Below are 12,766 nucleotides of genomic sequence, written 5' to 3'. Positions count from 1 at the left end.
GAAGCGGAATTGGAGGAAAGGCATAAAGTAGCCCTGTTGGCCAAGGTTGTGCTAGAGCATCCATGGCTGGTACACCCTGATGTGGGATCAAGGAGAAGAACCTTTGGCACTTGGTGTTTAATGGAGTTGCAAATAGGTCGCAGCACGGCGTCCCCCATCTCCTGAAAACCTGAGCTGCTACTGTGTGGTTTAGAGACCACTCGTGAGGAGAGAGAATTGTCCTGCTCAGTTTGTCTGCCAATATATTTGACTTTCCCGGGATGTGGGTCGCTACCAAGAAGCGGTTGGTAGCTACAGCCCATTCCCACACTCTCATGGCCTCTCTGCAAAGGGGGTATGATCTGGTCCCTCCTTGTTTGTTCAGATACCAAACCACCGACATGTTGTCTGTGTGGATGGCGATGATGCCCTGAGGAAGAAACTTGTGTAAGGCTTGTAGGGATAGAAGTACAGCCCTCATCTCCAACACATTGATGTGGAGAAGAGCTTCGTCTGGAAGCCAGGAGCCCTGAACTAGCCTGCCCAGACAATGCCCCCACCCTATCTGGGAGGCATCTGTCGTCAGGGTAACCACTGGAGAGGGAAGAACAAAGGGTTTCCTTGATCCAAATTGGATGTCTGAAGCCACCAGCGAAGGTCCCTTTTGCATATATCCGTAATCATGATGTGATGATTGAGGGAAGATCCTGAAAGGACCATTGCGTTGACAATAGCCACTGAAGAATCCTCATGTGCAATCTTGCCAGAGGGACTAAAAGAACCGTGGCAGACATTGAGCCTAGAACTTGTAGAACCATCCTGGCTGGGGCTTTGGATCTCGAGATCAGAGCTTGAACTTGGCCCTGTAAAGTTTGGATCCTTTCGGCAGGAAGAAAGACGCATCAATCTTGAGTCTATCTCTGCTCCTATGAACTTTATGCGTTGAGAGGGCAGCAAGACAGACTTTGACCAATTGAATGTAATCCCCAGGGTAACACCCAGGAAGATAGTGGCTTTGAGGTTGTCCATTAGTAGATGCCTGGTGGTGGCAGTCAGGAGCCAGTCGTCCAGATAGGGAAACACTTGGAATCCAAGACTTCTCAGGTGAGCCGTCACTACTGCCAAACACTTGGTGAACACCCTGGGGGCTGTGGTGAGACCAAAGGGCAGAGCGCAAAATTGGTAATGACTGACTCCCAGGCTGAAGCGCAGATACCTTCTGGACGCCTGATGTATCGGTATGTGATAATAGGCGTCCTTGAGGTCTATGGAGCACATCCAAACATCCTTCTCCAACAATGGGAGAATGGATTGTAACGTGACCATTGAATTTGGATTTCGTGACGGATTGGTTCAGTCTGCTGAGATCCAATATTGGTCTCAGGTCCCCTGTCTTTTTTGGCACTAAAAAGAACCTGGAGTAATTTCCTGATCCGATCTGGTCTGTGGGGACCGGTTGGATGACTCCTTTTCTAGCAGCTTTAAAGCTTCTGCGGCTGCCATTTCCCTTTGACTGGGTGGTGGGTCCGGGATTCTTTTGGACGGTGGGGGCGAGAATGTGAATGGGATGGTGTAACCTCCGGCAATGATCCGAAGCACCCATCTGTCCTGAGTGATTGACTCCCAGGCTTTTAGGTGCTTGGCAAAACGACACCCGACTGGCTCGAGCAGCACAGCCGGGCAATCCCTCATGGCGTGTGGGAGGCTGAAGAGCCACGAAAGGACTCGCGGTCTCCAGAATTGCGGGCCCTCTGCCGCCTCTGGGACGGCGTCTCCCTGAAAAATTTCCCGTCCTCTGCCTCTGGAAGGGATTCTTCCTGCTGATGGGAGAAAAACTTACGGGATTTATGGAACCACATTTTCCCCTCCTTTAGCCTTGGGGTAAGGCCGAAAGGGAGTGGAATAACGGGCACCTACGGCAGATAAAGTTTTTCCCTCTTGCTCACAGCGGGTAAGGGTGTCTTTAACCTTGGGTCCAAACAAGGAGGACCCATCAAAGGGAGCGTCGGCGAAGGAAGACTTGAAGGCCTCCACAAACTGACACAAGCGGAGCCAGGCTTGTCTCCGTGAGAGCCACGCCTGTGCCTGCCGCTCTACCGCCCCTTCGGCCGCATAGGAAATGAGCCTCATGGACGAGTTAGAAATTGGCGTAAGGATAGCCAACTGAGAGCTAACCGACTGGGCTAGCTGCTCAGGTAGGTTACCGAGAGGGAATCTGACAACTCCTTGACCAGATCCCTCTGAAGCCTGGTAAAATGTGCCAAATAATTCAGAGACCTTAAAGTAAAGGCCGCTGAAGTCAGGGTGCGCTTCCGTACCTGTCCATACTCCTAGACTCCTTATTAGGAGGATGGATGGACGTTGAAGCCTCTGCCACGTCCTGTTGTGTAGCAGATGCCACCACCATGGCATCTACAGCCACGCCTTTAGTGAGGAACTCCTTCTCCGGGGGACCACACAAAAATTTATTTGGACGAGAAGGGACTGGTTCCACAGTATCTGGATGTTCCCATCCCGACAAACTAAATCCAGAAGCTCGTCAAGGGCGGAGACACCCAGGAGGCGGAGGGCTGAGCCCCAAAGGCCTTGAGGAGCACTGACTCGTCAGTAGAGGGGTTTGGATATCCAGCCGCCTCGTTGTTTGAGGATCTCTAAGATGTCTGCAAAGGAGACATCATCCGAGGACGACTTCGGGGACCCCTCTGCATCATCCAGATCAGTGTCTGAAGTAATAGACTGGCGCGAGTCCACGTGCTTCCTCTTGCACGATCTCTTCCTTGGGGCTTTCTCCGAACAAAGCTCAGAAGAACCCTCAGCCCGAGGGGAACCCCCACTGGGGGTAACCTCAGGCCCCGGGGCTCCGCTGACTACGGACAGGGGAACTGCCAAAGACCCAGTCTCCACGCCTAGGGAAGGTGCCGGTAAAGCCGGGGAGATGGCCGAAGAGGACTTGGCCAAGGCACTCCTCATGGCTCTGAAAGCCGGACCCCCAGAATCCTGGGAGTGTCCGGTCCCCGGAGCCGTGATAGTCGACGGAAGACCCGCAGCCGAAGCACCGAGGGGGAGGCTCGGAACCGAAAGCATAGGTCCCGAAACATCACCCCCGGGTCCAGCCGAAGACGTCCGCGTACCAAACTCGGACCCGAAGGCCCGGGTTGGAGTAAGGGTCGGAGCCGACCCTGAGATCTCCATCGGCTCCAACAGCACCTGCTCCGGAGCCGAAGCAGTCGGAGGAGGAATGGCAATGGGTGGGCCAAGGTCAGCGGCTCCGAAGCCAACTGGGTCGGAACCGAAACAAATTTTGGAAGACTGGGGACTGGAACAGTCTTTGGAGCACCCTGTCTATATCAGAATCTGACATCCCCGAGACCGAGAGGAAACAGAGCGGGTCGAAGGCCTCTCCAACGGCCCCAAAGGGCTAGGGGACCGGCCCGAGGCGACTCGATGAGTATCGGCGCCGAGGAATACACACCAGTTTCCATCGGTGCCGAGGTGGACTTGGCGCCGAGGAGGAAGTGTCTGAGCGGCAACCTTTGTCGGCTCCGAGCAGTGGAGCCGGCGAAGATGACCCGCCTCGATGCCCCAGCTATCGGCTCCGAAGCCAGAGGAGTCGATACTGGTGGCATCGAGGCAGACTGTTCGACCTCGGCTCCGAAGTCCTTGGAGCCAAGGAGAGGCCTGCCTTTGTTTCTTAGCGATCGGATCCGACGGACTGGTCGGAGCCGCGCCTTTCTTTGGCCGGAGAAGGAGAGGATGCCAAAGCTTCTTCAAAGAAGGTTTAATTAATCCCTTAAGAATTAATTTATTTTTCCTCTCCTGGAGGACCCTTGAGGAAAAAGCGTGACATACACTACATGATTCCTGTAAATGCTTTGCCCTAAGCAATACACACATAGCGAGTGATCGTCCGTGATGGACATTTTGAAGCTACATTTTACACATTTCTTGAAGCCCGAAGGCCTGGGATTCTGAGACATTATGGAAATTTTCAAAGGTAACTGAAAGAACACTGGTAATACACCTAGAGTAGGCTTACAGTTATCACTGCAATACTGTGAGTTAGTCAAACACAGCACAAACTCTGTAATATAATAATTTCTCTCCGTTAGTTCTTATTTAAGAAGAGAAAAGTAAATGATTCAAAACAGAACCAAGTCACCTACAAACAAAAAGACCGGAAAGGCCTTTCCAGACAAGAGGTACTCCTAGTCACTCACAACACAAGAATTCACCAAGTGAATTTTGTCAAACACACTCAAAACACAAGAATAGCTGTTAAAACAGCTTTTTGTAGAAAAAGAAGAAAAACCTGACAGAAAAACTAGTGAAATAATCACTACTTAACTCAGCCAGCTCGAGACCACGTCTTCACTTGTTAGCGGCAAACGAGATCTGGGGGACTGGTAGTGGTGCATCCTGGGATATGGTAAGCTCAGCCAGTAAGAGACTTCGCTCTTTGGCATAAGCGTGCCGAGTCGGAGCCGAGGGATCGGCTCCGAACCCATCATTCAGAATGTAGGCGAGATAGGATCACATAACATCTCCCTGTTCTAGGTCTGAAAGAACTCTGAGCTCTGCCCCTACCACGTCTAGATCTACCCCTAGACTGAGAATCATAAGAAGGATACGTCCACCCCTTAGCAGGCCAATTCCTACTAAACTTCGGAGGCTGAACTTGCAAAAAATCTTTAACAGCCTGCATAGACTTAGCCTTGTCTTCCATTTTCTTCAAGACTGACTCCACAGGTGAACCAAACAACACATCAGACTGCAAAGGAGCATCCAAAATCCTTGTCTTAACATGGTCAGATAAATTCTAATCCTTCAGCCAGGCGTGCCTGCGAAGAACTGAGCCAGTGGCAGCCACCCTAGACGAGGCCTGCACAGCATCAAAACCACACTGCAATGAATGCTTACCCACCTGTTCAGAGACATGCACCAAATCTTGTAATTATTTACACTCAATGCCTTCTGCCAGAGCATCCACCTTAGACTTCAATTGAGAAAGAAGAAAGTTTTGATATTTCAACATATGAAACTGGCAATTCAAAGCCCTCATAGCTAAGGTAGAAGATGTATAGACCTTCTTTCCCCATCTATCCAAAGCTCTGGCTTCTTTATCTAGAGGAACCGGATTTTTTACAACAGAGGCCTTGACACCCTTAGGTCCCTGACTAATAGTTTCTGGGTCCGCCCTAGGACTCTTATAAAGATATTTATGAGCCTCAGGCACCCTGTAATACCTATCCGGCTTAACAGGAGCAGGAGGCAGAGAATCAGGATTAAGTGAAGCCTCTGCAAACACATCTTCCACAACATCCAGAACAGGGGGTATAGCCAAGGGCCTATGCTGGGGTAACAGCAAAAATTCCCTAAGCCTTTTCCGGGAATCAGAGAAGTCCTGACCTTCCCACTTAAAATGTTCCCTCATAGAATGAAGTGTCTCTGAAAAACAAAAATCCTCTGAGGAGAAGCAGAAGGAGTGGAATCATCTGCATCAGAATCAGAATAAGGAGAGTACTCCTGCAAGTCTTCAGCTGAAGACTCTGAAACATCTGAAGCCTGCTCAAAACTTCCCAACTCTGGCTCCACCCTAGGCCTCTTATCAGGAGGGGGCAAAGAACCCCTAATCAGAGTAATCAAATCTTCTGCCATTTTAAGCATGTGCTTCTTAGGCACAGACCCTGCTGAACTAGGAGAGACACCAACAGAAGCTAAAACTGGCCTGCCTCTGGGAGAAGCCTTGGAAACAGAAGGAGAAGGCCTAACCACCCTAGGAAGGGAGGGGAGTACAGTAACTTGAGAAGCCCCTTCAGCCTGACCTGCCTCCTGAGAGACCACCTCCTGCAAAATCAAAGTCTCCCCCTGAGACTCCAGAGAAGTCTCAGTCGGAACCACCGGTTCCACTGAAGCCTCTAAAGAACCGGCGTCCGGGACGGACGACTCATCTTGCCTGGGCTTAACTGCTTTGTCTTTGCGCTTCTTCGCAGAAGCGGGCGCCGGAGAATCCGGCGGCATATTATAATTGCACCGCTTCCCAAAGACCAGCCTAGCACAATCTAACCTTCGCTAATAGTGTGTTTATTGAACCTAGCACAAAAGCGACACCCAACAACGTCGTGCTCAGGCCCCAAACAAGGAATACACAAAGAATGATAATCCCTATGCGGTATCTGTTTCCCACAAGAAATACAGTTATTCACTTTTCTGACATCCGGTAAAACACTGAGGCAAGAAAAACCAAAATATTCTACGGGTACTTAGCCAACTTGGATTCGGTCTGAAACTCCAAATTCGAAAAATTTCAGAACGCCGAACGGCACTTGCAACGCTGCTTCTGCATCGGACCATGCGGCAAAAAAGACTGAGGAAATGACGTCGGTCATGCGCTTTTGTACCCTGACGTCCTGATGTCAGTTTTAAGCGCCTTGACCGACATCAGCCTAATACTTTGGTATTCGGGCCGACCGAGGACAGCGGACTACCCATATGTAAGGACTGCAGCAATGTGAGATGAAGAACATCCCTGCTGGATGGTTTGGGGGTCTGGAGATGGCTGTTCCTATGGAGTATAATGATGAGGCTTCAAGCGCAGAGACATCTGGGAACTAGACTGATGATCTGAGGGGGTTGGATCCATTAGTTCTCTCACAGCAGAAAATACCCTATTCACTTCCTCAAAGGCAGACCTCTCCGGAGATCAGAAAGACCTTGGTGCCAAGAAGGCAAGCTTCTGGACCACTGTCTTCTCCCACCCCTAAAGGAAATCTCCCAAGGAGGAAGTCACAGCAGAGCTATCCAGTGCTGAAGCACCAAGGGGCAGAGACTGCTCTGAAACCTTCGGAGTCGACTCCAATGCCTTGGACCTGACAAGGAAGCCTCGCCTCCGAGAGTCATCCGGATCTGAAGATGTCGGAGCTGTTGCACTCAAGATTTAGCTTCAGATCTGAAGATAAAGTTATCTTCGGATCCAAGCCAGACAGACCTGGAAGGTTCGGATCCAGGGACTCTGAAGCAACCAAAGGGATCAGGGAAGAAGTAAGAAGTGGTGGCATGGTAGATGGATGGGCCTCCTGACCCAAAGGGGTAGCAGCCAGTAAAATACTTATCTGGATCTACACGAAGAGTAACATCCTCATTATTCTGTCCACATCTTCCTCAGAAAAACTCCTGGATGAATGAGAAGAGGCTAGGGAAGGTGACTTGGATAGGCACCATTCCAAAAAAAGTGGAGGGGATCCTGGAAGGCACAGGATCAAAAGTAGGAGAATACCTGGTCCTTGGAGTAATAATCGGACTCAAAGTAGTCAGATCAGTAGGTTTCTTTGTCGGATCCAAGGACAAAGGATCCACTAGTTTCTTCTTCTTTGGATTTGAAGGGGAGGAGCTTTAAGATCTTAACAGGAAAGAAGGCAGTGAAGTAAACCACAGCTCTAAACAGTTTTAAAACACAGATTTTATTAATAAACCAAGAGGCTTTAAAGCAGACTATATGACATATAGACGTATAGAAGTTAATTAAAAAACAGTGCACACCATCTAAAATATATGATAAAGTCTTGGGAGTAAGCAGGACAAAAGCGCTTATTTTTTTTTACAGAGTTTTGCACATTTTAAAGATCTATTTGAGTTATTAAGAAAATCTACATTTTAAAACTGTTTGGTGCTGTGGTTTACTTCACTGCCTTGCTTCCAGTTTGGTTCCTATTTCATGGCAGTCGTATTTGTGTTTTCCTGCGTTTTAAAATCTTCTCAGATTGGATTTTGATCTTTTCCTTGATGGCTCCGAAGACAGAATCGAGGAAGTAGAAGGCTTAGGAGACTTTGATATGGACTTCTTCACTTTAATTTAAATTTTGAGGGACTGAGCCCCAGACATAGGTTCACCAAAGGAAGTTGGTAATAAACCTTTGAGAATATGCTTTTTTTTCCCTACCCACAAGAGCCCTGGGACTGATGGAACAATCCTCCTAAAGATGTTGTGGGTCTAAACAATAAACACAAAGAGTAAGTGTGTCTGAAAGAAGCAATTTGTGCACACATTTCAGACCCTTTTTAAAACTGGAAGGTCCCTTCTCAGACATGCCAGTGACTATAGGAAAATAACAGTAATATAGAAGACCTTTTTATTGTTACACACACACACACACACACACACACACACACACACACACACACACACACACACACACACACACACACACACACACACACATACATACACACACAGAAAGAGAAAAAAGAAAGAATACCAACAACGGAATTATTTTATTTATTTTACATTTGTTGAATGGGTTAGTCCAACTGAGCGTTTGGCTCGTTTTCAGTGGAGACCCAGGGAGAAAAGCTCCACAGTGAATTTATAAATTTTACATACAAGAGAGTTCAGAATTCATACTTGCAACTAGCCAACATTTAGAAGATAACATTTAGAATGAATCATACAGAGAAACACACAGGTCCAATGTCATCAAGGAATATGTATTCATAATTCCTGTTGGGATTATATACAATATTAGTACAAAAGCAATAGCAAGGGGATAGGTGCTTATACAGTGGAACAGAGGGATAGGAGTTAATTATGATAGATAGGGGAGGATAGGTGCTTATACGGTAGGACAGAGGGGTAGAAGTTAATTATGATAGGCAGGGGAGGAGAGGAAAAAGAGGGAGAAGGAGTAGAAGGAAAGCATATAGAGGGGGAAATGGTCAATATAAAAAAGAGAGTGCTGATCGAGGGGGAGGTATCAGAAACGGGGGGGGGTAGGGTAGTTTCAGAGAGGATAACTACAGTGACAGGACCATTTGTTTGATAGGTATCTTCGAGTGGCTAGCTTGAAATGCTTGGTATGGTCAAGGGACCTAATGTCTTGGGGGAATTGGTTCCAAGTTGCAGCAGGGTTATAGTTATAGAGTAAACATCCCGTTTTGGTTTTTAGTTTATAAATCTGAAGCAGGTCTTGGTCGGAGCTACGTAGTGTCCTGGTTGGAGACTATTTAGATATAATAGGTAGAAGGCTAGGACAGAAAAATGGTAGATAGAGGAAAGAATGGATAATTTGTAGTTGATGAGGTAGGAGCAAGTGAGGGAATTCAAGCCAGTCCAATTGTTTAAGGGATAGGCAATGGTGAGCTTTATAGGTTTGGTATGCAGCGAATCTGGCCACTTTATTATAGGTTGTTTCAAGTTTTGTAACGAGTGTGGTGTTTAGGTTTGTGAATAATTGGCAGCTATAAAGAAGGATGGGAAGAAGAAATGCACAGGAGAGAGTTATTCTGGCTAAAGGGTCCAAGTTTCTGGTGAGTCATTTTGATTGCATTAGTGACTTGAAGATCAAATTTAAGCTGGTCATCTATTATGACTCTCAGCAGTTTAGTACCAAGTTCAGCAGTAATGGTAGTGTTATTGCTTGATAGGATGGAAAAAGTAGTTTTGAGATTGATATGGTTTTTGGGGAGGAAGAGTAGAAGCTTAATTTTCTTAGGGTTGAGAATTAGTTGGTTGTCACAAAGCCATGTCTCTATGGTATTGAATGATGCTTGGGTAGTAGAGTGGAGGTCAGGTGGGTTGTCTGCAATAGTAATGACAGTAGAATCATCTGCATATTGTACAAGTGTAGAGTGGGGACAAGAGGTGTAAAGTAGGTTAGTGAAAATATTAAAGAGCAGTGGCCCAAGTATGGATCCTTGGGGGACTCCCATTGGGACCATGGGGGGGGGGGGTAGTGCAGAATGCCATTTTACAGCTTGCTGGCGGTTTGAGAGATAGCTAGAAAACCAGTATATGGTGGGAGGAGAGAATTTTAAATGGGAAAGCTTGTCCAAGAGGAGGGGATGGGAGACTGTGTCAAAGGCTTTGGAGAGGTCGAGGAACAGACATGAGACTAGTTTATTATTGTCACGGGCCAGTGATACAGTATTGCTGAAGGATATCAGTGCAGTTGTAGTACTGTGCTTGGGATGGAAACCATGTTGTGTGTGTGTGTTAGAAGGTTCTCTTGTAGAAGGTATTGCATTATCTGCTTGTGAATGCATTTCTCTAGAATCTTGGAGAGGGGAGACAATATGGCAATTGGCCTGAAGTTTGATATATCAGAATAATTTCTGTCTTTGTGTATAAGTAATGTGAAGAATGTTTTCCATATTGCTGGGACATATGATTCTGAGATGGATTGGTTAATCAGGATGGAAACAGGATAGGCTAGGGGTTCAGCTGCAATCTGTAGGAAATAGGAAGGTAGATTGTCAGCTGAGGGGGAGCAAGGTTTGAGTTTAGAGAGTAGGGATTTAATATAGTTAGTTGAAACAGATTTCAGGGAAAATGAGTTAGAAGGATGGGGGGGTGGGGATTGTGGAGTTGTAACTGTTTTTCCTAGTGGGAAGAGCATTTATAATGTCAGTTATTGAGTCAATAAAGTGATTGTTTCCTAAGTTCTTTATAGGTCTGTAGGAGAGAAGGGGTCTTAGTTTAGTCCATAATTTCCATATCCTGTCACGGTTTTTCATCAGGGTACAAGTAGATTTGGTCAGCCAAGGAGCAGAGTTAGTTTGGATTCTTATTGTGTGGAGAGGAGCAAGGGAGTCAAGGATTTTAAGAAAGGTGGAATTGAAAGAGTGGATAGCTTCATCTAAGGGAAGAGTGGTGAGATGGGACCAGTTTATTCTAGAGAGTTGGTCAATGAAAGAGTCGGAACTGAATGATGAGGTTTTATGGGAAGTGATAAACTTGAAAAGTCTGGTGAAATGGGGAGTATATCTGGTTACTGTATTATAAACTAAACTAGCGTGTATAACGGACAGAAAAAAGGAGAAATGTACTACCAACAAAGGAAAAAAAAGAGTTACAATACTGTAAGAGAGTAATATCTAAAGAGAAATGTAGGAGATTAAAGAGAAGAAACTACACTTATCTGGATGAAACTTGAGAGCTAAGGTTGACTACGTCTTTTTGCAAAAAGCGGCAAATTATATCAGAGGTATATTAGGGGTTGGTGCGTCATGAGAAAGGAAGACACTTGAGAGCTTTTCGGTTACCACAAAATTTAGTAATGGCAGAATCAGATCCGAGGTTCAGATCCAAACAACAGTTGAGGATAAATGAAATTGACATAAGCTCAACTTTTTTATCTCAAAAGTAAAAAAGTGAACTCCTGTTCAAAGTACACAAAAGTCACAAAACAGTCAAAGAAAATACCTTTTTCTTAGCTTTAAAGTACTGCTTTTCATAAAAAGTAACTTTAAACAAGTTTAAAAGTAATGTGGAAGATTTTTCCCTGAAGGGAGCTTATCTACCTACCAGAAATGTATCAGAGTTAGCTGACTGCAGATCATTGAAAGCCCGAGGAGTGCTCTTCTTGGAAGAAAGAAAAATCTGACGGGCTTGGCGCCCAAACCAGTCTTGTCATCTCAGCTTGAGATGACTAACAGACTGGGAAAGTGGAAGGTGCCTTGAAGCTTTGGAAACTGTCCAGCTATTATATGCTATGCAGGATTTTAGCCCAGATAACTTAGGCTACTGCAGCAGTGATCAATATGAAAAACATTTTCTGTGCCTGTTGGTAGACAGTATCTGTCCAAGACATTTCTTGTAGTACTATAACATAAAAATTGAAGAAATGGCTTAACCCACAGAGAGGACAGAGAAAAGGAAAAATAAGTTTTAAAGAATTAGCAAAAGTGCTCAGCAAACCCAAAAGAAGTATGCAACAGATACTGTGAGAATGAATTAAAGACAAGAAAAAAACAGAAGAAAAAAAGGCAAACTATTAATAACATCTCTAAAGCATCATGGGGCTGTTTTCTCCCCGATATGCGAAATTTCTCTGCAAGACGATGGGCAGGGTTGATAAAATGCAATGCACTGTGCAATGGGGAGAGATCTAGCAGACTGTGAGAGTTTTACCTGCTGAACTTAAAGATATTGAGGGCATCAATCCTATGTATTATACAGCAGATGGACCTCACTGTTATCAGATATGACATTTTTTCAGATTTGAAAGTTACAGGAATTATGATAGGATTAGTGGGGTTATAGAATTTCTCATCTTTAATTCTTCAGTTCTGCCAATGTAAAAATGTAAAGTAGGCCAACATGAAGAACACAAACTAAACTTGCCAGTGCATTTAAAGAGATTTAATATGCATTCAGCTAATATCTACAGTTAATCAAATTGCTGTTTCCTTTGCAGTTTTACTATATTTACATTTCTAAACAAACTGCAACCACATGTAAAGTTGCCAGTAAATTATGGCAATGCAGGCAAAGAGGACAAAGAACAGCAAGTAACAGATGCATGGAAAGCTCTCAAGCATTGAAAGCCATAACAACTTATTATTATGATAAATACACCCCTGGGATTCCACCTGTGGCCCTGCTGGATAAGGGCATCGGGTGCTGACTTGTCTAAACATGGGCTAAACTCTTGGCTAGGCTTATAAGGGCCTCAGGCCCAGTAGCCTAGTAACTTCCTATGATCCCTACAAAAATTAATTAAACTTGACTGCTTTAACAAGTTGATACAATGACAGTTACACTTACCTTTCATTCACTTCTTCAGCACTTGGTGATGACAGTGATGAGGAAGGAAGACTATAAGGAGACCAGGAGTAGCGGAGAGCTTCTTTTGTAGTACTTTTTGGTGAGGGATAAGATCGAGCTGCATATACTCCAGGCTTATAAAACCTTAATCTTGATGGTCTACTAGATGCAGTCATCCTGGCCCCAGATTTTGGCCTATTAACTGGTGGTGGAGGCTGAGCACAAGCATTTGTCTTGGCAGAGTTTGGT

General features: G+C 45.6%; 1 protein-coding gene across 3 annotated transcripts in view; it reads right to left on the bottom strand.

The window, feature by feature from the left end:
* The window catches only part of LOC122789321, a 769,937-nt gene that overhangs the window by 700,610 nt on the left and 56,561 nt on the right, over positions 1-12,766 (bottom strand). For all 3 annotated transcript variants that reach the window (XM_044056679.1, XM_044056680.1, XM_044056678.1), the window contains exon 3: positions 12,518-12,766. This exon is cut by the window's right edge and continues 655 nt beyond it. In XM_044056679.1, coding sequence (XP_043912614.1) covers positions 12,518-12,766 — 249 coding nt within the window. The remainder of the gene's footprint in view (positions 1-12,517) is intronic.

This window comes from Protopterus annectens, chromosome 14.part0, assembly GCF_019279795.1.
Source record: "Protopterus annectens isolate FY-2018-M chromosome 14.part0, PAN1.0, whole genome shotgun sequence".
NCBI lineage: Eukaryota > Metazoa > Chordata > Ceratodontiformes > Protopteridae > Protopterus > Protopterus annectens.
Note: the sequence above shows the minus strand (reverse complement) of the source record. Positions and strands in the feature narration are given on the sequence as shown.